At 41.9% G+C, this 24,676-nt stretch overlaps 1 protein-coding gene across 1 annotated transcript; it reads right to left on the reverse strand.

Annotated features, from left to right (window-relative positions):
- On the reverse strand, nucleotides 1–24,411 carry gad3 (glutamate decarboxylase 3). Its single transcript, XM_054602168.1, has 16 exons — nucleotides 24,390–24,411; nucleotides 22,329–22,433; nucleotides 20,314–20,420; nucleotides 18,174–18,309; nucleotides 17,667–17,757; nucleotides 16,130–16,242; nucleotides 15,674–15,789; nucleotides 9,763–9,842; nucleotides 9,315–9,369; nucleotides 8,748–8,864; nucleotides 6,071–6,135; nucleotides 5,646–5,724; nucleotides 5,010–5,159; nucleotides 2,885–2,992; nucleotides 280–369; nucleotides 1–174 (listed from the first exon to the last, which is right to left on the reverse strand). Exons 1-16 carry the CDS (start codon nucleotides 24,409–24,411, stop codon nucleotides 1–3), a joined length of 1,608 nt encoding a protein of 535 aa, XP_054458143.1.
- Nucleotides 24,412–24,676: the final 265 nt, after the last annotated feature.

The raw sequence follows: 24,676 nt of genomic DNA on the forward strand, positions 1-24,676 counted from the left end.
TCAAAGGTCAACGCCCAGACTGGCGATCTCGTCCAGCAGGAAGTCGACATCCTCTGTCTGTGTGGCGGGATTGGAGAACACACACCTGAAGAAATTGACTTTGTCTCCCAAAGGCTGATAGCCAATCATGACAGAGCCCTTCTCCAGCATCCTGCCTTTGATCTTAGGAGCCACCTGCAGAGACATGAAGAGTCAGTCAGTCTCCTTTAAATTCTTTTCACCCATTTTCCTGACCGTTACTGAGCGAGTCCAGAGGAACCACTGATGTTCTGTACTTACCTGATGGAGTTTTGCGTCTCTGTCCGGTCCAGGTGGCAGGCCTCTCAGACTCTGAGGGATGTACCAGAAACACACGTTGCTGTGCTCCGGCTGTGTGAGAGCAGAGGAACAATATGCTCAGTAAAATCGATTGGTGATTTTAATGGATAAGGAAACACTGAACTAAAAACCAGGACCAAATAACAATAGTGCCTGGTAATCTTAGTCAGTGCAAGCTTTTAAGGGTTTTGGCTGTTTTACGTTAGCTTTCTGTGTGTTTACTGTGGAACTAACTGGAGGCTGTTCGGCCTATGTACATTTCGGAATTACCTTACGGAATTATTACTCATATTTTTGTTTTGTCCTCCCCACCGCCATGAGACTACTTTGCCGGGAGGATAGGAAGGCAGTTGTTCCGTGAGACCGACCTTCAGTTAGCAACTCAAATTCAGCCTTCACAAACCCAAGCATTGGGGGTCACAGCGGGCTGTGGCCAGGGGCAGTTTTCCGAGATCTGATGCCCGTCCCTGGGGTTTGTGCCGGCTGAATTGGAGCTAACTGCTATCTGCTACCTGAAGGTCTCCAGGAGTTGCTGCTGGCTGTGGGGAGGACCCAACAAAAAAAAACTGTTGTTTTCTCGTTTCTGGCACACACACTATCAAAACATACAGTGGGGCAAAAGTATTTAGTCAGCCACCAATTGTGCAAGTTCTCCCACTTAAAAAGATGAGAGGCCTGTAATTTTCATCATAGGTATACCTAAACTATGAGAGACAAAATGAGAAAAAAAAATCCTGAAAATCACATTGTCTGATTTCTAAAGAATATATTTGCAAATTATGGTGGAAAATAAGTATTTGGTCAATAACAAAAGTTCATCTCAATACTTTGTTATATAACCTTTGTTGGCAATGACAGAGGTCAAACGTTTTCTGTAAGTCTTCACAAGCTTTTCACACACTGTTGCTGGTATTTTGGCCCATTCCTCCATGCAGATCTCCTCTAGAGCAGTGATGTTTTGGGGCTGTCGCTGGGCAACACGGACTTTCAACTCCCTCCACAGATTTTCTATGGGGTTGAGATCTGGAGACTGGCTAGGCCACTCCAGGACCTTGAAATGCTTCTTACGAAGCCACTCCTTCGTTGCCCGGGCGGTGTGTTTGGGATCATTGTCATGCTGAAAGACCCAGCCACGTTTCATCTTCAATGCCCTTGCTGATGGAAGGAGGTTTTCACTCAAAATCTCACGATACATGGCCCCATTCATTCTTTCCTTTACACGGATCAGTCGTCCTGGTCCCCTTGCAGAAAAACAGCCCCAAAGCATGATGTTTCCACCCCCATGCTTCACAGTAGGTATGGTGTTCTTTGGATGCAACTCGGCATTCTTTCTCCTCCAAACACGACGAGTTGAGTTTTTACCAAAAAGTTCTATTTTGGTTTCATCTGACCATATGACATTCTCCCAATCCTCTTCTGGATCATCCAAATGCTCTCTAGCAAACTTCAGACGGGCCTGGACATGTACTGGCTTAAGCAGGGGGACACGTCTGGCACTGCAGGATTTGAGTCCCTGGCGGCGTAGTGTGTTACTGATGGTAGCCTTTGTTACTTTGGTCCCAGCTCTCTGCAGGTCATTCACTAGGTCCCCCCGTGTGGTTCTGGGATTTTTGTTCACCGTTCTTGTGATCATTTTGGCCCCACGGGGTGAGATCTTGCGTGGAGCCCCAGATCGAGGGAGATCATCAGTGGTCTTGTATGTCTTCCATTTTCTAATAATTGCTCCCACAGTTGATTTCTTCACACCAAGCTGCTTACCTATTGCAGATTCAGTCTTCCCAGCCTGGTGCAGGTCTACAATTTTGTTTCTGGTGTCCTTTGACAGCTCTTTGGTCTTGGCCATAGTGGAGTTTGGAGTGTGACTGTTTGAGGTTGTGGACAGGTGTCTTTTATACTGATAACAAGTTCAAACAGGTGCCATTAATACAGGTAACGAGTGGAGGACAGAGGAGCCTCTTAAAGAAGAAGTTACAGGTCTGTGAGAGCCAGAAATCTTGCTTGTTTGTAGGTGACCAAATACTTATTTTACCGAGGAATTTACCAATTAATTCATTAAAAATCCTACAATGTGATTTCCTGGATTCTTTCCCCCCATTCTGTCTCTCATAGTTGAAGTGTACCTATGATGAAAATTACAGGCGTCTCTCATCTTTTTAAGTGGGAGAACTTGCACAATTGGTGGCTGACTAAATACTTTTTTGCCCCACTGTACAAACCCTTCAAAGTGATTGTGAAGCCCTATGGGTCCCTTTACTTCTTCGTCCTCTCATGTTGCCCTGAGACTGGACGCTACAGTGACTCACTCTCGCCTCTCAAAGTACAAGTGGTATTAGCAGACAGGATTAATGGTTTTAAACAAAAATTCTGGCCAAATCTTACACATCGCACCTTGAATAAAATTATAAGATGTAGTCGTTGAAATGCTGTTTACAACAGCCTAGACATCAAATGTATCCCGGTTTTAAAATCTGATGTCAATATGTCTATTAACATAAAATACATAATAATTTGAACATGTCACACAGTTTGATCAAAAGGTAAATTAGCCTGTGACAACCAGCCTTACTTTGTTTTCCAAGACCAGTTCAAAGTCAGTCCTCCTCTGCAGTTGATCATACAGATACTCAGCGTTCTCTAAGCATTTGTTCACCTGAGATCCGAAGCCCTCAGAGCCCTGGGAAAGAGAGTGAGTGAGTGAGAGAGATAAAGACGAGAGAGAGACACAGTAAGTGTCTGCAGAAAGTCATGGAGAAATCTTAGCACAAAGTCTTTTAAAGGGGTTCGATTGAAACTACTCAGTGAAAAATGAAGAAACTGTAAAACAAAGCAGCCCCCAATAATGTAAAAATAAATATCACATAGTAGAAACACTGGTGTGGAGCCTACTTTCTCCACTTTCAATATGTAATTTCCTCTCGCTCATCTGATCAACATTTTTATGAGCAGTGAACTTGCGATGTTGAAAAATGCTTGTTCACTTGTGTTTAGTCTTTCTGCTCTCACAGGTAGTGTAACATGGAGGAGTGCACTTCACCTTTAAAATTTCTTTGTGGTTATTTTTTTCTGCTGTAATGTTAGTCCTTCAAAAGAATAGGATGTTTACTTATTTATCGACTTCACTAGAAAAAAATTATGTTTTGATCATGCCTCTGGAGAGGGTGGCCTACATTTGATTAATATCTGTTATCAGGTTGCAATTGAGTACCAATCATAGACTCTATATAAGAAATGGACATAGTCACTGTGACGGTGCCCATGGGTATGGGGACTGCCCGGTTGAAGCCTTGTGGTTGGAATTCTGGTTGTTGCAATTTACAATTTACTAAATTAACATCATGCTTGCTAAGGACTTGAAAGTAGCAATTGAGACCAAAATGCCACTGAGGTTATAATATCTATAAACAGATTCTGCATCCACATGTAGAATCTAAAGGCAACCAGACAAGGTTTTGGCATCGAAAGCATTGTGATCTCTTTTTTGTAGTCTAAGTAGTATTGACAAACCGATTTTAAGGCTTTGGTTTGATGCAGGTAAACAATAGTCCATGTGGAGAACAAAAGAGGCAGAACGCATTGGTTGAAATGAAATCTCCAAACCCCCCGACTATTGTTAAATGTAGCTTTTAAACTGGCTACTTGTGAAACAATCCGGTCATTTGATTGAGTAAATGCAACCCTCAGTTAGCTAGGTCCCCCCGTCTAGACCGCAATCGTATCAGACGTGTTTATTACGTGCATGTCTCACACAACAAATGTCTAATTTAACATTAATCTAGGTCTAGTGTCTATTTTTTCGCATGTAAACCGGAGGTTGCGTGTACTGGTTGTACCGTTAGCTGTTAGCCAAGCACACCGTCTAAAACAATAAACTGAGCAAACTGTTGTCACCTGCTGTGTCTCTAGCCGCAGCATAGTGGATCACTGAGCAGAGTGCATCGCAGCCGCTCAGGCAGGTAAGAGAAGTGAATGTGCAGTCAGCAGTCGATCAAAACAGTGTTAAACAGGCAATACAAGTGTTGTGAGAAAGTGTGAGTCACTGCAACACTCAGATGTTCTTAAGCATGCAGCCATAACCACACACATTGGCCAACAAAAATAGTATGCAGGTAAGATGCAGCAGAATGCAAGATTAGCCGTGGACAGACACAAAGATGCACGCTCACACACTCACACAAGTACACACAAACTTGAGCAATTCTCAGGGGACAATAAAAGCAGAGGATTCTGGTTGCTCTTTATTTATGTTTGTGTGTGTTTTGACCCTGCTCCTGCCAGGGATGCCAGTCTGGAATGGAATGGTCAAATTCACATTTTAAAGAAAATATGAAGAGCTAATTCATTTTGCCATCACTGAAACCAACCTCAGTGTAAGCTGATTCTTTATCCCTTCTGATGACAATGTATTTAACCTGCTTAAGCCCTTTTCCACATTGCATAGAACTGAACCAGGATGGAGATATGCAGCTAGTCATCAAAATCCCAAATAGGTTTGTTACATCCTGGCATCAGTGAGACCTTAACCACCAACTCGGTCTGTAAATTAGTTTGTGTGAAGGCAGATAAAGACAGAAAGTGAAAGGGTTTAGTGAAGAACCCCTTGGAAGTAAAGTCCCAACAGAAGATCACATTCAATCTGGTTCAAAGCATAGCAAGTGATAATAGGAGGTTACACTGATACTCTACATCAATACCTTTGCCTTCCACATGAGCCAAAGTTTAAAGACATCAACATGTCGACCACACTGGATGGTCTTATCTCCAGTATCATAGCTCACATCGTAGGTTTTGTCTGTCTGGAAAAGGTACTCAGCCCCGTAATCATTACACTCCTGTAAGAGACCCTGCGGAGGAAAGAAGCATTAGACAGTCATACAAGATACAGCTGGGGATCATACATGGACAACCTTTAAGCCAGGCTCAGACTATAGGAGATAAAAATGTTTAGCCAATTTTGAAATCAGGTTGGATCATCACACAAATAAGGAAAATCTTCACAGAGGTTCTCCTCTCTAATATAAAAAAATCAGTCAGTTTAAATTGGACTTCCAGTTCTCAGTTATATGTCAACAGTAGCATGCCTCGAGGGTAAGAACCAACCCACACACGCAGAAAATTTAGATTTTGAACCATGATGTGAGTTGCTGCACCAAATCCTCCACAGCCCTTTTGGGTTCTATATAAAACCTATAAAAGAGTCCTTGGTATATCCCACTGGGATGGTTCTAGATGAAACCCTTGCAATATACAAGGGTTCTTGTTAGCACCAAAGGCGAAGCAATTTTTTTGTGATGCAAACCCGAATTGAAGACGAGAGGATAATGTCTTACTCTCTTTTTGACTAGTACGACAGAGCACTGCAGAGGGACGCCCATCATCTTGTGAGGATTCCATGTTACAGACCAGGCTCTGGAAAACAAGTATTTCAAATTTAGCAATTCAACACTGACTGACTACACATGGTTTCTGAATACACATCTGCGGAATCCTGTACACATTTAGAAATCTGATTACGCACAGATACACACAGATAACGGATTGAGATACAGTTATACAACACTCCAAACACAGTAGCAAATAGCTTTGCTACAACAATGGCCCCATTTAATGGCATATAATGTCAGTTGTCAACATGCTTTCCTTTAATATTCAAGCTGAATTTACAGTGATTTGTATAGTGGTGTCCCACAGAAATCCTGAGAGAAAAGAAAGACATGCTTTGTGAAGTGGTTGGGTTGTTAATGGATGCAGTTACCTTTCAATGCCATGTAGTTTCATTCTGTGCCTGTCTGACATCAGCAGGCCCCCACCCCACGCTGCCTGGAGGGATGGAGTTCAAAAAGAGATTACTCATAAAAGACAGTGATTTATTATACTATAGGCTCTATAAGAACACGCAGGAATGTGTGTGTCTGTGTGAAACACCAGTTAGATAATCCATCTACTACAAGTCTATACTTGTCCACATATTTTGTAATATGACTTCAATATTTTGCAGTATTTGTGTAATTTGATTATCGCCAACTGAAGTTTGAAGCCTATGCAGACTGTAGACAGGAGGATACACTGTGGACATGATCCCACACTGGATTCCCACCCATCACCCACCATCCAATGTGCAAATTGTGTTTAAGGGGGCCAAGCCTTCCATAATATTAATAAACAGAATCTGTAGGCGACAAAATAAGACGTGTTCTGGTTTCCGTTTGATGTCTGATTGTAGTCCAAATAGTACATCTTGATCCTTGTTCTGCAGCAGCCGCTCTTGCTTCCAGTCCTACTGCTGAGACGAGACACAGTGCTTTTTCGGTTCCGGCCTTGGCTCAAGCGCCTGTCCGATGTCTACAGTGTTCTCTCCAGGCTCCGCTCCTCATCTCTCCAGACCAGAATGGTTCTCCGGATGTTCTGGGAGCTGTCGGTTGCTTCTGGTGCAATGTGGTCTCCATTTTGAGATACAGGCTTCCTCCTTCCTCAATAATCGTGCCAAGGTAGCCTATTTTATCACCCACCTCTCAGGCAGAAATGAGGCCTGGTCCTCGGCGGAGTGGGCCAGAGACTGCCCTGACTGTCATTTGCTGTCCTTTTTTATTGAGACTTTCAATACATTTTTTGATCTCACTGCTCCTGGCCGAGTGGCAGCTTTCCGGAGTCAAGGATCTATCGCACCATTAGAGCTTCCCTCGGACGTGGACTCATTCATCGCTCTCCCCATCGTGATCGACATCCGTCTGTTGGAGAGAGAAAGGAGAGAGCCGGAGAGGGTCCATGCGTCCAGAGGGGGTAGAATACAGAAAGCCAGTCTCCTTTGTGGAACTCTGCTTCTCGTCCTTCTTCCTCTACTCCCCGAAGCCTCTACTGCACCGGAGGAACTTATGAAGCTTTGTAGAGCCAGGCTTACTCCGAAGAAGCGGCAGCAATGCCTGCGTGATGGCAGGTGCATCTAATGCACCCATTTGGGTCACTACATGTCTACATGCACAGTAATTGACCATGCTCGCCAGTGAGAAGGAGGGCCCTGGTGAGCCATACCATGTTTACAACAACAAGGTCTCCCGACGACCACTCCCTGGTCTCCTACATCACTTTTCATGCTCTCTGCCTGATTCTTTTGACATTGTTTTGCCTCGCCCTTGATTGACTGTTTGCCTGATTACCTGACCAAATAACAGGTTCAGTACACCAGCTGTGTACCGAACCTGTTTTATTGCACCTTATCCTGTTCTCTGGGTTCATAACAGTTGCAACACTTGTATGGGGTTGCATAAATCAGGTTTTTGGATAATTTCTCCACAAACTAGCTGTCTGAGTCATTTCCTGACCAAATCAACAGGTAATTCCGTTGGATTCAGTATGATGGACTTTGGATGAAATAAATATATTATTAGTTTTACCAGCTGTCATTAAAACTTGTAGACTGAGTAAAATTCCTCAATGTGATCTGACCAAATAACAGGTTTAAACAATGTGCAACCTGTTTTATCACTGTTCTCTGGGTCATGCCTGTGAGTCCTGTTTTTCCTGTGGTGACACTAGTCATAACAGTTGCAACACTTGTATGGGGTTGCATGAATCAGGTTTTTGGATAATTTCTCCCAAACTAGCTGTCTGAGTCATTTCCAGGAAATGTCTTTGCACCCCATTCCTAGGTTGTCGGAGTCATCAGATTTTCAACAGATAATTCCGTTGGATTACTAAAAACACTACTCTAACATTATGATGGACTTTGAGTAAAGCAGTATTTATATTATTAGTTTTATTAGTTTTTACATTAGTAGCTTGTAGACTGAGTAAAATTCCAACTCAATGTGATCTGAATCCTCCAAATCTTTAAACAATTAAGTTGTAGTTTGTGAAATAAGATGACAAAGTTGGACATAGTGTGATATAAATCCATTGACTGTTTACTGCTCAATTCACTTAACCGCCTGGTAGGGGCAGCAGGTGAGGTCACCCTGAGCTGAGTTGACCCTGAGCTCAGATCAACAACTGCTTTAGTAGCAAAAGGCATTTCTGGCAACCTAGTCTCCTGCAGGCAACATTTTGGCTTTTGTTTTGGCTCCAAAACTGACATCCATCGAACATTTTGGTCTCAATTTTGAACCAGAAGATCTGCAGATTAATTCCACACCCGATATGTTATGATCCACTTAAGTGACCAAAATACAAGATTAATAATGTTTTTTTGTTTTTTATCTATGCCTCCATCTTGACTGTTAGGGAGGCGGGAGGGACAATTGAGTGAGATTCTTCTTTGTTTAGGAGGGGAGAGGGAGACACACCTGGTTGAGATAGGCACTATACTGAGTTCACTTTATGTGTGTGTGTGTGTGTGTGTGTGTGTGTGTGTGTGTGTGTGTGTGTGTGTGTGTGTGTGTGTGTGTGTGTGTGTGTGTGTGTGTGTTTTGAGAAAAAGAGATAGAGAGGCGCCTTACATCAACATGCATCCACAGTGTGTGTTTATGGCAGATGTCAGCTATGGCATTGAGAGGATCGAAGGCTCCGTACACCGTAGTGCCTGATGTCGCACTCACATAGAATGGAACCAAACCCTGGAGAGAGATGAGGTTGGTCTCATCAAACAGTATGTATGTGCTTCAGTGTTTGTTCCAGCATCAACTGTGACTGCATCATATTTAACACATCTCAGTTGAATTCAGGGATGAGGTTTTGACCAAGAATCAGAAATCTTAAATAACATCTTAGTACTGTGAGATAGGGTATTTTAAACACATTTAATATTTTCTCATTAAAACTATACATACAGGAATATTTTTTCTGACATTCGTTGCCTTTCATTCATACCTTTTTCGTAGTAACTTGCCTCTGCACTATACTTTTGCTCTGGTTTATGCTTTAAGATGCTTGTTTAAGAAAGGAGATGCACTTATGACTTCTGGTGACTAGTAGTTCTCTTGAATACCTATGTTGAATACACTTCCTGTAAGTCGCTTTGGATAAAAGCGTCTGCTAAATGACTGTAATGTAATGTAATGTAATACCTTTTCTTTGGCGACAACAATGGACGCCTCAAGCTCAGCAGGAATCATTTTCCCTCTTAAAGGACCAAAGGGGACACAAATTCAGTAAACAGCCATTATTAATGCATAGTGTATATAAAGCATATACAAACCCCTGACAGCAGCCTGCCTTCTACATGCACTCTAAAATACTCCAATCATCATACTCTATGCACAATAGTCAGGAACAATGATCTATGTTTGAACAGTAAATAGTACAATGTATTTTACATTTAAGCATATACTACATATTAACTATGCCATAAACATGTCGTATAGGCTACAGTCAACTAGCCCACTGCATGGAAAAATTTACCCCAAAGAATCACACACAGATACATACAAAGCTGCAACAGGTGAGCAAACATTTCCATTGTCCTGCATCACATTGACTATTACAAACATGTTTGTGTACTTTAAACATACTCACCTTTCATCACATTTCACCATGAACACATTCTCAGTGCCCATCCCCAGCACCGCTGCAGACTTCTTTACTGAGTAGTGACTCTGTGAAAAGACAGCCAGTCATCTTCATTTGTTTTCAATTCAAGGACACTGCTAACAGGTCAAGTTTCATTCAGCTGACAGCAGTGGCTGCATTGTTTGGTTCTAAGAAGTCCCCAGGTGCTCATATCTCCAGAGATCAAGTAGCATGTGTTAACAAAGGTTACTGTATCTGAGATGCTGTCATTTTTGGGGGGAGATAATAGCTTGGTGTACTCAGTGCTACAGGCTTTATGAAGGCCTAACTCAAAGAGATGTTTTATGAAACCTTTGTCCTGGAACCATCCATATAAATGCATTTCATGAGCATTAAAGGTGTGTGTGTAAAATGTGGCCAGAATTTTGGTTTTAAAAAAATGAACTAAGATTATCAACATAAGAAGAGCCTGACTGTATGTGTTGTGTTGAACCAGCTAGCCCCAGCCCTTCATGTCTTGTACTACCACTTGTACCTCAAGAAACTTTCACTTGCTCCCTCGTGAGTGGTATTCTTTTTGAAAGTCAGGGGGCAGACCCGGTTAACATTGTATCCCTGATTTTAATTGGTTTGAGTGCTCTACTTGTATGATCGGAGCCTCACATGTGTAACTCTTAACAGAGATAATAAGAGAGGTGGCTCACTCGTGAGTTACTTCCAACATCAGCTCCAGAAAATTCTGAATGTAATCGGTTAGGACTTTTCCTTAAACAAGTATTAACTTATCTCGGGTGCAGTCAGATGAGGTATTGGTTATCAGTATATCGCGTTGCGGCCAAATAGTACGCCTTCACAGTCACGTTAGCTTGTGAAGATTGCATTCACGCTTCAAAAATCATAAAAGTGGTGAATAAAGAATACCTTGCTCAACAAAAATGTGCGAGTATCATATACTTGTGTTTGCTCCTGATCTTATTTTCTGCAATAATCCAAAATCCAATGTAAAAATCACATTTGCTTTTCTTTGAGGGAACCGGTGCGATGCTAACTTTACAGGGTGGACCTACAAAAATAAGTCAGCCCTGCATCACTTTATTAGCTAAAAAAATTGCCATAGCTATTGCTCACTTATATGTAAAATTTGTTTTTACTGATATAGCCATTGTTATTAAGCCTGCTCTGTCTGTGGTTAACATAACAGTGATCACCTGGGCATGTCAGCTAACTCAGCTAGTAAAACCACTTATGAGCATAGCAGTATCAGTTTTGTACCAACTAGCTGACGACTAACATTAAGACATGATGTCTTGACTTTACAGTGATGGCTAGAGCATTTCCATCCATGACAATGAGCGAGCCACCCTAAACAGTTCAGGTAGTCGGGCTCATCTTAAGTGTTTAGGGCTTGTTCATCTAGTTAGGGCTATGGTGAGAACAAGAGTTCTCAGTCCAATTCTGGAGTCACACCCTTAATATTTTCCCAAATTCTGCTGTAGTTCGCCGGACGCATTCAGGACTTTGTTTTTAGCTGAACCTGAAATAAACTACAGTGAAGCCGTATCAGCATCAGGGAACGCAAGCGAATGACACCAACATCCTTTTAAATGGACTGGATTTCCTGAACTAAAGTATTCTGGTACGCATATACACCATGGCATATGCCAGTCTCTGTGTTACCATCTGTGTTACCATCCACCTTCCATCATAATAAATATTTTGCATATAAAACTGAATATACAAATTTCAAATACTAACATTATTTAATCCCTGTATTTTCTGTTGGACCTTTCAGCTGGAAATCCTGTCATCAAAGAAGTGACGTGCAACTGAAAAGCTGGCCAATGACGTTCCACGCATGCAATTGGGTTACTCCACACATTAGATCATGACCAGGGTTTAGGATTGAAGACTCTCCCTTCAGTGCCACAAATTCAAGATTAATTTTAAGATTGTGGACTTTTGGGAATTAAATGCCCACATAAAAATGCTTGGTTAAATACTCCTTATGTCACGCAAGATCTAGATGGCAGTTCATTCTTCTCATTCAAAGAGGACATGAGTATGGATTTCAAACGCTAGAACAAATGGGTTTTACAGGAGCAAACTGGTGTGACTTCCATTACAGAGACTGTACTTTGAAGCCAACTTGTGGGCAGACATGAAGCAGAAACTTCACCTTTACTATTGCTAACACTTCTTACCAACTCTTTTGAAGAGAAGGTGTAGCTACAGCAGCCTAAAAAATGAAAATTGTTCTGAGTAGACACAGATTATGTCATATGACTATGACCATTTTAATGCATTTTGACATTAATGAATTTGTATGCATGTGCTTGGGAAATTACTTCATTAATCACAACATTCTATGACTCCTGAATCACTTTTTTGAATATTAACCACGTTATTGTGTTTAGACATTTTCATGAATTTGTCTCTTATTTGTTTATTCCAGGGAAGGAATGTTGCCAGTCTACAGTGAATAAGAACTCTATTTTAACAATTGCAATGTCACTCTAAATAACAAAGGCAGGCCTTCTCTTTTCCCAATTTGCAAGTTTAATAACAATACATATGCGTGTATGCATTTGGTAGATGCCTTATACAAAGCAACTTATATGTAAATAGGTAGCCTCTACCTGCCTGAGGTAGGTTAAAATAAGTAAACACAGCAATACAACAGCAAATCAATGAAAAGATGGAGAGGCAGTTTTGTTTGGATTTAGGTTCAGACATATGCACCTTCCAGACTTGGTTTAAAGACCCCAAAGTGGTCATGAGTCAAAGTTACTTGAGTCAAAAGTATGGTATTGTTATGTTCTTCTAATGGTCCGCTCAAAATTAATCCTTAGAAGAGCAATTTCCTGCATTGCTACACCTCCTGGGGAAGCTGTCTATTGTCCCTGAGAGATTATGGTATCACAAGATGGATATTAATGGCGGACAAAAATGTGACTAATAAGTAAAACTTCTATCTGCCATTACCTTGTCAAAATACCATAAAAGTGATAAACTTGCCTTTACAGGTAATTCTGTACAGTATGATAGTCTAAGAGTTTATTGACTGACTTGACTCCATCCTACCATGTTTTCAGCTGTAGTTTAAAAAGCCATAAAAACAGAGTTGTGGAACATTTAACCTGTCATTGCGTAAGGAACCGGTTGTTTCTTAATTTCACATTCCTTCTTGGCATGCAACGGTCTTCCATTTCAAAGTTTAGGTAGGCCACAAAGTAAATCCTTAACCTATGACCTCTGACTTTTGTTTTTCTAGGCCATCCCCGTTTCTTGAACCAGCTGTCTACAGGTCTGGATGTGGTTGGTGTAGCAGGCGAGTGGTTAACCTCTACAGCCAACACTAACATGTAAGATATTTTCATCAGTGGGGGAAAGTATTCAAGTTGTTTACTTTTGAAGAACTAAAAAGTTCTTAATATGTTCTTAACATAGAAATATAATAGGAGTAGAAATGGACATTGAACTGATTCCTGTGTTCATTTGACTAGTAAAACAGAAAATGGCAATTGTTAGTTTTTATGATGACAACACACGTCAGTGAGGGATAACGTGTGGTCGCAGCTGGAGGAGAGAGCAAAGCAGCTACAGAGACGGATGGCAGGCTAGTTAGCTAGCCTGCATGTGGAAAACTTGTCTCGACGTAATGAGGAATGATGTTTTATGCTGCCATTTATTCGTAGTTTATATATTCCCAGCTGATCAGCATCGTCTAAGCTCTGCAACCAGTGACAATAAGGATTAGCTTGATGTGGTGGCTAGGTCTTTAGCTGCATCATGTCCATAGAAAACAGCATCGGAAATAAGCACCAGAAACATGACTTTTGTCAACCCTTATACTACCAAAATATTTAAAATGACAACTGACAAGAAGAAACTACTGGAAGAAACAACCATCATAAAACAATGTGAACTAATAATGTTTTGAGAAGAAATAAGTTATGTAATTAATGTCATCTGATGGAAGGAAAACACACTATTATTTTTTTCAAGAAAGTTACAGTTAGTTTGCCTATTACCCCAAGGACCCCAATATAATGGGATTTTACTAATTATTGTAAAACATACAACAATTGATTGACAAATTCGTGAAAAAGTGGAATGACCTGTGAGATATGGCAAAAAGTAAACCTCTGGGGTTTGCAGGGCCACAAGTTGGTAGGACGACCGTTTACATTAGAAGATAGTAAGTAGCATTTTAGTCAGGGAATTGAATTTGCAAGTCAAATGTTGGCTGTGGCAGGTTAACAATTCAGGTCACCTGCAACCATGGCAGATAGGTTTTTCCATAAATGTTATTAAACTTTTTAAATAACACAGGGTTGGTTGGCAGAATATAATTAGTTCAGTGCATTGACTATATTTATACTTATAGAAGTGGATGTAGTGGTGACCCGATGGTTTGTAGACAGCAGTTTTGAGCCTTGAATTCAGCATTTTGGCTGCCGCCATCTTGATTTTTTGCCACAAGCTTATGTAAACTGACCATATTAGGACTACAGAGGAGTGATGTTGAGAAGCCAAAAACAGCTCATGTAGCGAAATTGGCCTGTCAATCACAAGGAAACCCCTTCTTAAAGCTTACTCTGCTTAATTTACTAAATGAACATCATGCTGTTTTGAAGAAGACTTGCAACTAGAGATTGAGACCATAAACTCATGTTTACAATGTTTACTGAGGTAATAAATCAATTGAGTCATTTTCTCATTGACTTCTATACAACCAGAGGTGTCGGCCCCTGATGGCCGTTGGTTGAAGAATGCAAGTTTAGGGCACTTCCACATTGGCTTCACTTTTCAGCACCGGAGGTTGCTGCCCGGTTCAGTGACATGGTATTATACACTCAGGTGGTTGATGCATCAATGCTAGCTCGCTAACATTTTAGCCATAACATACAGTTAAAAACCCAAGTTAACCTGCTCATTATTTCAACAACACACTTAACCAATGGTAGCTCATAGTTTTTGGGGACCCAGCAATCTTAGGTAACGTTATTCTGTGTAATCCACCTTTTCCAATGGGTTCCACCAGAAACATAGCTAGCTAGCTATCACTGTAACACAGCTAAAGTTAATGCTAGCTAATACCTAGCCTTGGAGGACTAGTTAATGTCTTACCTGGAACTTTGGAAAACCGTAGGAGGTTTTACTTTAACAGCACTCCATCTAGTTCAACCGGGGCCACAGAAGTAAAATGACATAGTTGTTCGTAAAGAGATCTCTCCGGCGTTATAGAGTAAAGCACCGGGCTGCCTAACCAAGCCTCGTTTTGAAACCAAGATGGTAATGCATGTGATTTTGTGAATCTGAATTGTAAACATTCCAAATGTGTCCCAGTTTGTTTTTAGTTGCAATGTATGTTCATCTACCTTCATCAGACTGCATCCAGATGAATTTAAACGTATTTAAAGACTTAATCAATATCATTCTGAATCAAACACATTGTTTTTCCTAAAGCTGATGATGGCAGTAGCTAAGGAGTGAGCCATGTCACTTCCTTCTCCTCTCTGTTAAGAGTTGCAGAGGCGCAGTGCCAATCAAAGAATGTTGGCACTGAAACCAATTATATTTAAGGATACAATGGTGACTGGGTCTGTCCACTTACAGACTCTCAAAAAGAATACCATCTGAACGTTTTGCAGGCAGAAGGGCAATGGTAGTAGTTGTGTTCTCTGGCATAACAGTCCCCCTAGCTCCCTTGGATTCTCCCCTTGTTCAAAGCATGGTTTTCTTTCTTGCAGACTACAGCCTGCAAGATGTACGTATCGGGTAGCGAGGGAAACGTTTTGTTGTTCCTGAGTAGCATAAATAAGCTGTTAAATGATATATGTTAATGTGATATCGGATCAGTGCATAGACTCGCAAACTCTACTGTATCGGAGGCTGGTGTGTGAGGTGTGATTACGTGTTCTGAAGTGAAGAGGGCCAGCTGAGGCAGGACTCCCATCCCTCTGGTCTTCACCTCTGGGTAGAAGTGATATCTGGCCACCAGGATGCTGTACAGGTTGGATATTGTGCCTCCTTCAGGAAACAGAATGCACAGTTTATGGACAAGTTGCTCTTTGTTTGTGCTGGTTTATTTGTTTGTTTTTTGTCTCAGCGCCAAACTTTATCCTAATACTATTAAGTATAAACTATAAACTGTATGTTGATACAATAGAATTTTGGAAGGTACAATGTTATCATTTGTAACTTCCTCCGTTAACATACTGAGAATAGTGGTAATACATAATAGTTAAACTGCTGTTTAAATTGAACTAAATAGAGATAAAGGCGACTCAACCTTTTGTATCTAGAGATGTTCAGTTTCACTTTAAACATCATCCATATGCTTCTGTCGTACCTTCCTTGCATGTATTACCTGGACAGAAGATTCCGTCTCCCTCCTCGTCAGACCATCCCACAATGCTTTGCATCTTCTTCAGAACAATCTCCTCCATGAGAATGAAAACAGGGGACACTTCATACGTAAACCTGGTAAAAGGATTTTTTTTTATTGTATTATTTTGTAAAAGAAAAATAATTCACATTATAAATGGCTTCTTGCAGACATATGTTTAGAATTCTGAATTGCAAAGATTAAAGTTGTATGAGAAAAAGCACTTCTTTAAAAATGTTCAACAGTCGAGGATACTTTGCATAGTTAACACTTTCAAGATCTTCAGTATATGATTAGGTAGCATACACCTAGGTAGTAAGAGTGAACCACTGCTGAGATGCATCCAGTGGCAGTTTTAAACCAAGCAGCAACCACTGGTGCTGGAAAATGAAGCCAACGCTTAAGTGTCAAAAACTGCTGCTCCACAAATGGCCATTTAAGGTTTGCTCAAAAACGCGAGGCCAATCCCCATCGACCCCCATGTTAAAATGCTCAACTTTACAACAGAAATAAAAATGTTTACAGCCTGGTAGAAAAAAAAGGTTTTGGGCTTTATAACTAATATCCATGACAACTTTACCTGGGGTGAATTTTTTATAAAACTCACCCGTTTAAATTATATTAAGGCTTAAAGTAAGAGATAATTAGGGGCGTGGCCGCTTTGGTGAAAGGTGGCTGTTGTCTCAGCTCCACCGACGATCCACCTCTTTGACCCTTTTTGGAATAGCCGGGAGTTAGGTTGTGTTTTTTACTTGCCTGAGCCGTCCACTTTGAGCTTCTCAAAGGCTTTTAAGAAACCTAGGGGTGACGTCACAGAGACTTCTTTCATATTTTATACAGTCCGTGGTTAACACAGACATTTTTATGTGTACCATTGATATTGTGACAATTGTAGTAGGCTGACTTCCGTACAACTAAACCGACTAAAGGCAGGACACAGACTTACAGAGGTGAGGTTTTAGAGTGACAAACAAAAGAAGCAGTAGAGCAGTAACGTTAAGAAGCTTATAGAGCCAGAGTGGAGGAGTAAAATTTTACAACTTTTTTGCTTCATCCACACACTCTTGTCACAGTGTAGGATAGCACATTGCTGTGTGACAACTTTTTTGGCTCGTTTTCTGTAACCAGTGTAGCGTTAAAGCATGGTGGAATTGACAGCTTGTTAGCTAACTAGTTTGCTAATTCCAGCTGCAGCCCTAAGTCTAACGATCCCTCCGCCTCACTCCCCGTCGCTGTGGAAAAGAAAAGCTACCTAGCTAACTAGCCTGCCATCCGTCTCTGTAGCTGCTTTGCTCTCTCCTCCAGCTGCGACCACACGTTATCCCTCACTGACGTGTGTTGTCATCATAAAAACTAACAATTGCCATTTTCTGTTTTACTAGTCAAATGAACACAGGAATCAGTTCAATGTCCATTTCTACTCCTATTATATTTCTATGTTAAGAACATATTCAGAACTTTTTAGTTCTTCAAAAGTAAACAACTTGAATACTTTCCCCCACTGATGAAAATATCTTACATGTTAGTGTTGGCTGTAGAGGTTAACCACTCGCCTGCTACACCAACCACATCCAGACCTGTAGACAGCTGGTTCAAGAAACGGGGATGGCCTAGAAAAACAAAAGTCAGAGGTCATAGGTTAAGGATTTACTTTGTGGCCTACCTAAACTTTGAAATGGAAGATACTGATCTGCAAAGCCCTGCTTGAGTGACGCACCTGGCACGTCTGAATATGAAATCACATTCCTATTCCAAGAGCTGAGGGTACTGAGTAGTAGAACTCCAAAGAGAATAGCTACAGAACTTCAAAGACGTATCTCAAATAAGTATAAGGTGAGCAAACTGCTACTTTAGCAGTGCGTCATGCTGTTATAACAAGTAAAAAAAACAACACGCTATTTATGTTGTCATGTACAGGCAGCAAACTCCAGGGTGGCAATGCTGAAGTGCCTTCAACCTTTAAGTCAGATATAAAGGAGTCTATGAGAACCCCTTGCACCCCTACATTAATGACTCTCACACACACCTGTACGGACACCGTACTTAAGTGTGTCTCTACAGTCCACTAGTAACTGCTCCAGAGTTTCTGGTTGGTCAGGCAGGTCCAGACTGAAGCACTCCAGTCCCTCCTTTAGCTGGTGAGGATGGTGGAAGTCCAGGACCTAAAACACAGTGAGCAGTATTTTTCCATTATGTAATTTTCCTGTTTCTCATATTTAATAATAACAATACTGCACACATGCCCAAAGTGCTTTGCCAAAAAAATCTGATCACACTAATTTGATGCCAAGTGGGGCTTATTGCCTGCGAGCTATTTGCCAATTAGGCTACTGTACTGCAGAAGTTAATAGTAACTACGATCACCATAATAATAATAATAATACTTTAATTTTATATAGCATTTTTCTAGGTACTCAAATACGCTTTACATAGGGCGAAGACAAACAAAACAAAAAAGAACACAAAGGAGCAAACAAAACAAACAAACAGAACATTTTAGTAAAAAAGAAAACTGGAGAAGCTGTGCGGAGTCATGTAGGGAGGGAAAGGGAGCAGGGGTTAGCAGGTGAAGGCAAGTTTGAAGAGGTGGGTTTTGAAGGCTTGTTTGAATGATGATAGGGTGGGAGCCTGACGGATGTGGATGGGGAGGGCGTTCCAGAAGGAGGGTGCAGCAACAGAGAAGGCCCAGTCACCCCAGGTCACGCTTGGTCCTGATGGTCTTCAGAGTGTTTGCGCCGGCGGACCTGAGGCAACGGGTTGGGGAGTGGAGGGGGAGGAGGTCTGAAAGGTAGGGAGGGGCCAGGTTGTTGAGGGCTTTGTAGGTGGTGAGTAATATTTTAAAGTCTATCCTGTATTTGACCGGGAGCCAGTGGAGGTTGCGTAGGACCGGGGTGATGTGTTCATAGCGGCAGGTGGAGGTGAGCAGTCAAGAGGCAGAGTTCTGAACATATTGGAGTTTATTGAGGATTTTGTTGGGAGAGCCATAGAGGATGCTGTTGCAGTAGTCGAGTCTGGAGGTTATGAGGGCATGGATGAGAATTTCGGTGGTGGCAGAGGACAGGGAGGGCCGGAGGCGTGCAATGTTCCTGAGGTGAAAGAAGGCAGTTTTGGTGATGTGGTTGGCGTGGGGTAGGAAAGAGAGGGTGGGGTCGAGGATGATTCCCTGGGTGGAGGGGGTGACGATGGAGCCATCAAAACATTGTACACAGCACGCTTGAAAGTCTGCCCTTTGAAGTGCAGAGCGGCAACCTCTGGTGCTGAATAATGCAGCCAGCGCTCAAGTGCTAAAAACTACAGTTACTCAAATGAGCAATTGAAGCTGGCTCCAAAAGTGAGTCAATCCCCATAGTTCCCCATGTTAAAATGCACTTCACTAATCCAGACCATGTCTCTGACAGCCATCACTGCAACCATAGAGACCAACCCAGTGTCTCAAGTGGCCCCACCACTGGCTACCCAAGTTCTTCTCAGCCACCTCCTCAGTTTCCTCCTTAGTCTAAACTTTTCCCCCTCCTACAATCTGCTCAGCTTTTCCAGATCAAAGACCTGAGCTGGATGACCATCCTTCAATAATAATCAACAAGGTTAAAATTTTGGCTTTTGCAGGACAACGCGGACATTGCTAACTAAACTTACAGGGCAAGCTATCGTGGAATTGGGAAGTGTAAGAGCAAGAATAACCCATTAAATCTCCATGACAATGATTGCAAAGTTACACAACTTTTAGATAAATATTGGCACATTTGTTAGCATCATTTCTATTCTCTTTATAGTTTTAAATGCTTTCTGATCTGAGCTAGCAGAGCTTCTGGATATTTCAAAAGGTTTTGTGAATTTCTCTGACCGTGAAAATGCTTTGGATCTTTAAATCCAAATCTGTTCTCTCTTTAGGTGAAGAGTTAATAACAACTTGTACTCCTTGCGATCTTTTTGATCTGCGACATAGTACTGATGGAATATACATGTGTGCATCAGGTCTGTAAGTACTTAATCTCATAATGAAATCTCCCATCACTTGTATGCTTTATTTTCTATTTGCTTACTATTCGCTGCCTAGCAGAGAGACTGAAGGGGTTTGAATGTCATTGAGCAGAGTGCTGAGATGCTATACAGGATTAAAACAGCAGTGCTACACATGTTGTTCGCCTATAGAAACAGTTGAGTACCTTGGAGCTCCGCTGACTCGACTTGCTGATATAACCCAACAGGATGTTAACCAACTCCTGCAGAAACCCTCTGGTCATCTCGTCACCACCTGGAGCTGGCAGCAGGTCTGAACACATACACATGCACATACATACGTACTGCCTTATCAAGGAAAATGTAGACACGTCACAACTTGTTGAATAATGAGGCACCTACCTGTGAGCACACAGTTTGTCAGCAGAATGCATTTTGCAATTTATAAAGCTATGCAAGAGGATTAACCACCAAACAAGGCAAATGCAAACTAGAATACATTAGCAAGTGTCGCAAAATTTAGTGGCCAGATAAATACATGTATTTGGTGTAGAAACCTAGTGTGTAACAGTACACAGGCGAGAATTAACGAGCATACAAGTCACTAGATACCTCCAACTACTTATTCCATGGTCATGTACAGGAAGGCTTTTAAGTTAAGGTGTGATTTTAAAATTGGCGTTAAAGACACAAGCATCTTTGACACATTAAATGGCTGGCAGCGCTCATGTTTCAATTTTACAAGTGATCATTTTAACTGGTGACTCTCAGCTGTATGCGTCTTCAATCAATTTTAAATACAGACTCATCTGTGTTTATTACATAGAAATAAAAAACGGACATTCCGATTTTATTCATCATAGCAGTAAGGTCAAAGCAACGGACATTTCCAAGCGTTGCCATTACGGCCATTGTAGCGGGCTCACTTCAGTATAACTAAACAGACTTACTGCAAGTCGCGGAGTCCCTGAGGTGAGGTTTTTAAAGTTAGTTCTAAAACGAGTAGTAATGTAAGAAGCATAGACAGAGAAAATGTGTTAAATTCAACAACTTCATTCACATACTCTTGTCACAGTGTAGGAAAGCACATTACTATTGCCGCATGAGTGAGCAGCGTAGCATTAAAGTGTAGCTAGCTTGTTAATTCCACCATGCTTTAATGCTACACTGGTTACAAAAAAAGAAGTGATCAGCGAGCTGTTTACCAGCGACAGCGTTTGGTCTAAAGGTCCCTCAGCCTCACTCCACGCCGCTTTGGAGAAGGACAAGCTGCCTAATTAACTAGCCGGCCATGCGTGTCTGGCGGTGCATCCGCTCTCTTCCAGGCTTCTAACTTTACGGGCAGTCCCACTGTTCACCATATCAATTCACAACAATCGCCATTTTCTTTTGAACTAGTCAAATGACCAAGGAAAAAAACCTTAATATCCGTTCTACTTCTGTTTTTATGGTTTCTGTTTTTCTACGCCAACCATTCACGCAAGTTACTTCGAGCAATGACGGACTCATTCGGCTGAAAGTCGCTGTTGGAATTTACGATTCGGACAGCCATACAAGCAACGACTGGACATTCCGTTGCCAACATGAGCATATTTATGGTGACGTTGTCTGTAAAAGAGTCTATTTGGCCCTCAGAAGCTAGACAAAGCTGGCCTGGCAGGACATAAGGCATCTTACTTACACGTACTGCTGACACAGACAAAACTGGAAAAGCATTTATCAATTGGTTTTCAATAAATTCACTGTGGTGTTAAAACCACACTGTCTCCTAGAAATCATATAATACTAATTTCCCATTTGTTTTTTCTGCAATGTAATACCACCCCGATTGGATTTCATATCAACATAACAAGGAAACAATTTTAATAAGTGTGTCTGGCACATTGCAACATGTTAGCTGGATGCAATTTATAAAAAAAATAATGGATTCAAAATTGAGTAGAGAACTTCATACTATGGGGACAATACAGGTTGATCAACTATTGTCTGATTTATTTATTTGAATACTTATTTTGTCTGTCAGTGTCACTGAAGGATAATTTAGTTAAGTCATCCTCTGATTTCACCCAAAATAACAGAATTGCTTGAAGACGGGAATGTCCAGAAACAATTCACAGCTTGATTGGGTCGGTTAATATGAACTTAGAAGAAGATGAAGGAAGCCTCTAAGTCCTGACTGGCAGCAGGACCGTACATGAGTCTGGACGGCCCGAGCTCTCACCTTTGCTGTAGATGCGGCTGAAGTCAGCAGGTGTCTGTCCTCTGTCTTTTACTGCTGCGGAGTCGTGCTCTTTGTCCCTCCCAGCTGTCTCGCCAATGATTCTGTCTGAAAGCACAAAACAGACATGCTGTCAGCAAACAAACTGCTGAAGTCTGTGGGAATGTTCATATCTGATCTGTATATGAATATATAATGAGGCAGATCATACTTTTAAATGTGCTATACCAATCAACTCGTTACTACGAGCCATTCGGTCCTTGTATGACCAAAGTGAGAGCTGTGTCCGAATACTCGGCACAAAGTCAAGCTTGTTCCCAGTGCGTGTTGGCCTCCGCCAGGGCTGCCCATTGTCACCAAACCTGTTTGTGATTTTCATGGATAGGATTTCAAGGCGCAGCCGGGGGGAGGAGAGTTTCCGGTTTGGGGACCTCAGAATCACATCCCTGCTTTTTGCAGATGATGTGGTTCTGTTGGCTCCTTCAGAACGGGACCTTCAGCACGCACTGGGGCGGTTCACAGCCGAGTGTGAAGCGGTCGGGATGAGAGTCAGTACCTCCAAGTCTGAGGCCATGGTTCTCTTCTGGAAAACGGTGGATTGCACCCTCTGGGTTGGGAGTGAGTCACTGCCCCAAGCGAGGGAGTTCAAGTATCTCGGGATCTTATTCACGAGTGAGGGTAAAATGGAACGGGAGAGGGACAGGCGGTTCGGTGCAGCGTCAGCAGTGATGCGGGCGTTGTACCGGACCGTTCTGGTGAAGAAGGAGCTGAGCCGTAAGGCAAAGCTCTCGATTTACCAGTCCATCTACGTTCCAACCCTCACCTATGGTCATGAGCTTTGGGTAGTGACCGAAAGAATGAGATCGCAAATACAAGCGGCCGAAATGAGCTTCCTTCGTAGGGTGGCTGGGCTCAGCCTTAGAGATAGGGTGAGGAGCTCAGACATCCGGAGGGAGCTCGGAGTAGAGCTGCTGCTCCTTCACGTCGAAAGGGGCCAGCTGAGGTGGTTCGGGCATCTGATCAGGATGCCCCCTGGACGCCTCCCTTTAGAGGTTTTCCAGGCACGTCCAACTGGTAAGAGGCCCCGGGGTAGACCCAGAACACGCTGGAGGGATTATATATCTCGTCTGGCCTGGGAACGCCTCGGGGTCCCCCAGGAGGAGCTGGAAAGTGTTGCTGGGGAGAGACGTCTGGAGGACCCTCCTTAGCTTGCTGCCCCCGCGACCCGGCCCCGGATAAGCGGATGAAAATGGATGGATGGATGGATGGATACCAATCAACTAACTTGACAACAGTCTCTTTCTTCTTTGAGCAACCCATTACGTTCCCATATACCTAAACTGCATTATCAGTTATGTTTTGAGACATATTTTCCCAGTTTAGGGTTGTAGTTGTCAACAGTTTTAAACACACGGTTAATGTTGTAAATGAAAACAAACAAAACAAAAACACTTTAAAACTATCCAATAAGATTTAGGCATTAAAACTTTTTTTTAGGCAACATTATTTTTGCGTTCCAATACCCATACTACCATACTATTAAGTATGCCAGAAAAATATTTAGTGTGTCCTAATGCATACTATGTCAAATGCAGTATTACAAAAATACCTGGATGTTTTACTCCATCTGGTCGCATTTTTCAGTATCCAAGCCAGCATGCTGTTCTGCCTTTTTTTTTAATCAACTTCCATTCATCCATCCATTTATCTATCCATCAATCCATCCATGTAGCTATCTATCCATCTATCCATCCATCAATGTATCCATCTATTTATCTACCCATCCATACATCCATGTAGCTATCTATTCATCTACCCATCCATCCATCCATACATATAGCTACCTATCCATCCAGCCCTCTGTCCATACTTTCATTTATCTCTTAAACATTTTGCATATTATTCAAATGGATAGAAGTACAACGTTGTATAAGCAAAAACAACAACCAACCAACTCTGCTTACTGTAATATGTTTTTTAAAAGGCTTTAAATCGATGCACTACTTAGTTGGAAACATCATATGTGTGGTTAATTCACATTAAGTGCCATCAAACTGGTCTTACCTGACAGCTGTAAGAAATCCATGTTGATACAAACCAATGGCAGTTAGTCAAAGATGCTTCAGAGCAATGTAGTTCAGTCCCACGGTCGTTGTTCGGATATGCCAGTGAATGAGATGCGATCTGCTATAGTAATTCATTAAATCAGAGACCCACAGACAGCTTGCCGTTATAGAGCAGCAGGTCAAGGGAGGTGTGGTCTGCAGCACACTGCTGCTGGGCTGTCACTACATAGCAGAATGTTAGGAACACCCACATGAGGCCTAAAGTAACATGATGCCATGAGTTTT

The sequence above is a fragment of the Anoplopoma fimbria genome, chromosome 8 (genome assembly GCF_027596085.1).
Source record: "Anoplopoma fimbria isolate UVic2021 breed Golden Eagle Sablefish chromosome 8, Afim_UVic_2022, whole genome shotgun sequence".
Lineage (NCBI taxonomy): Eukaryota > Metazoa > Chordata > Actinopteri > Perciformes > Anoplopomatidae > Anoplopoma > Anoplopoma fimbria.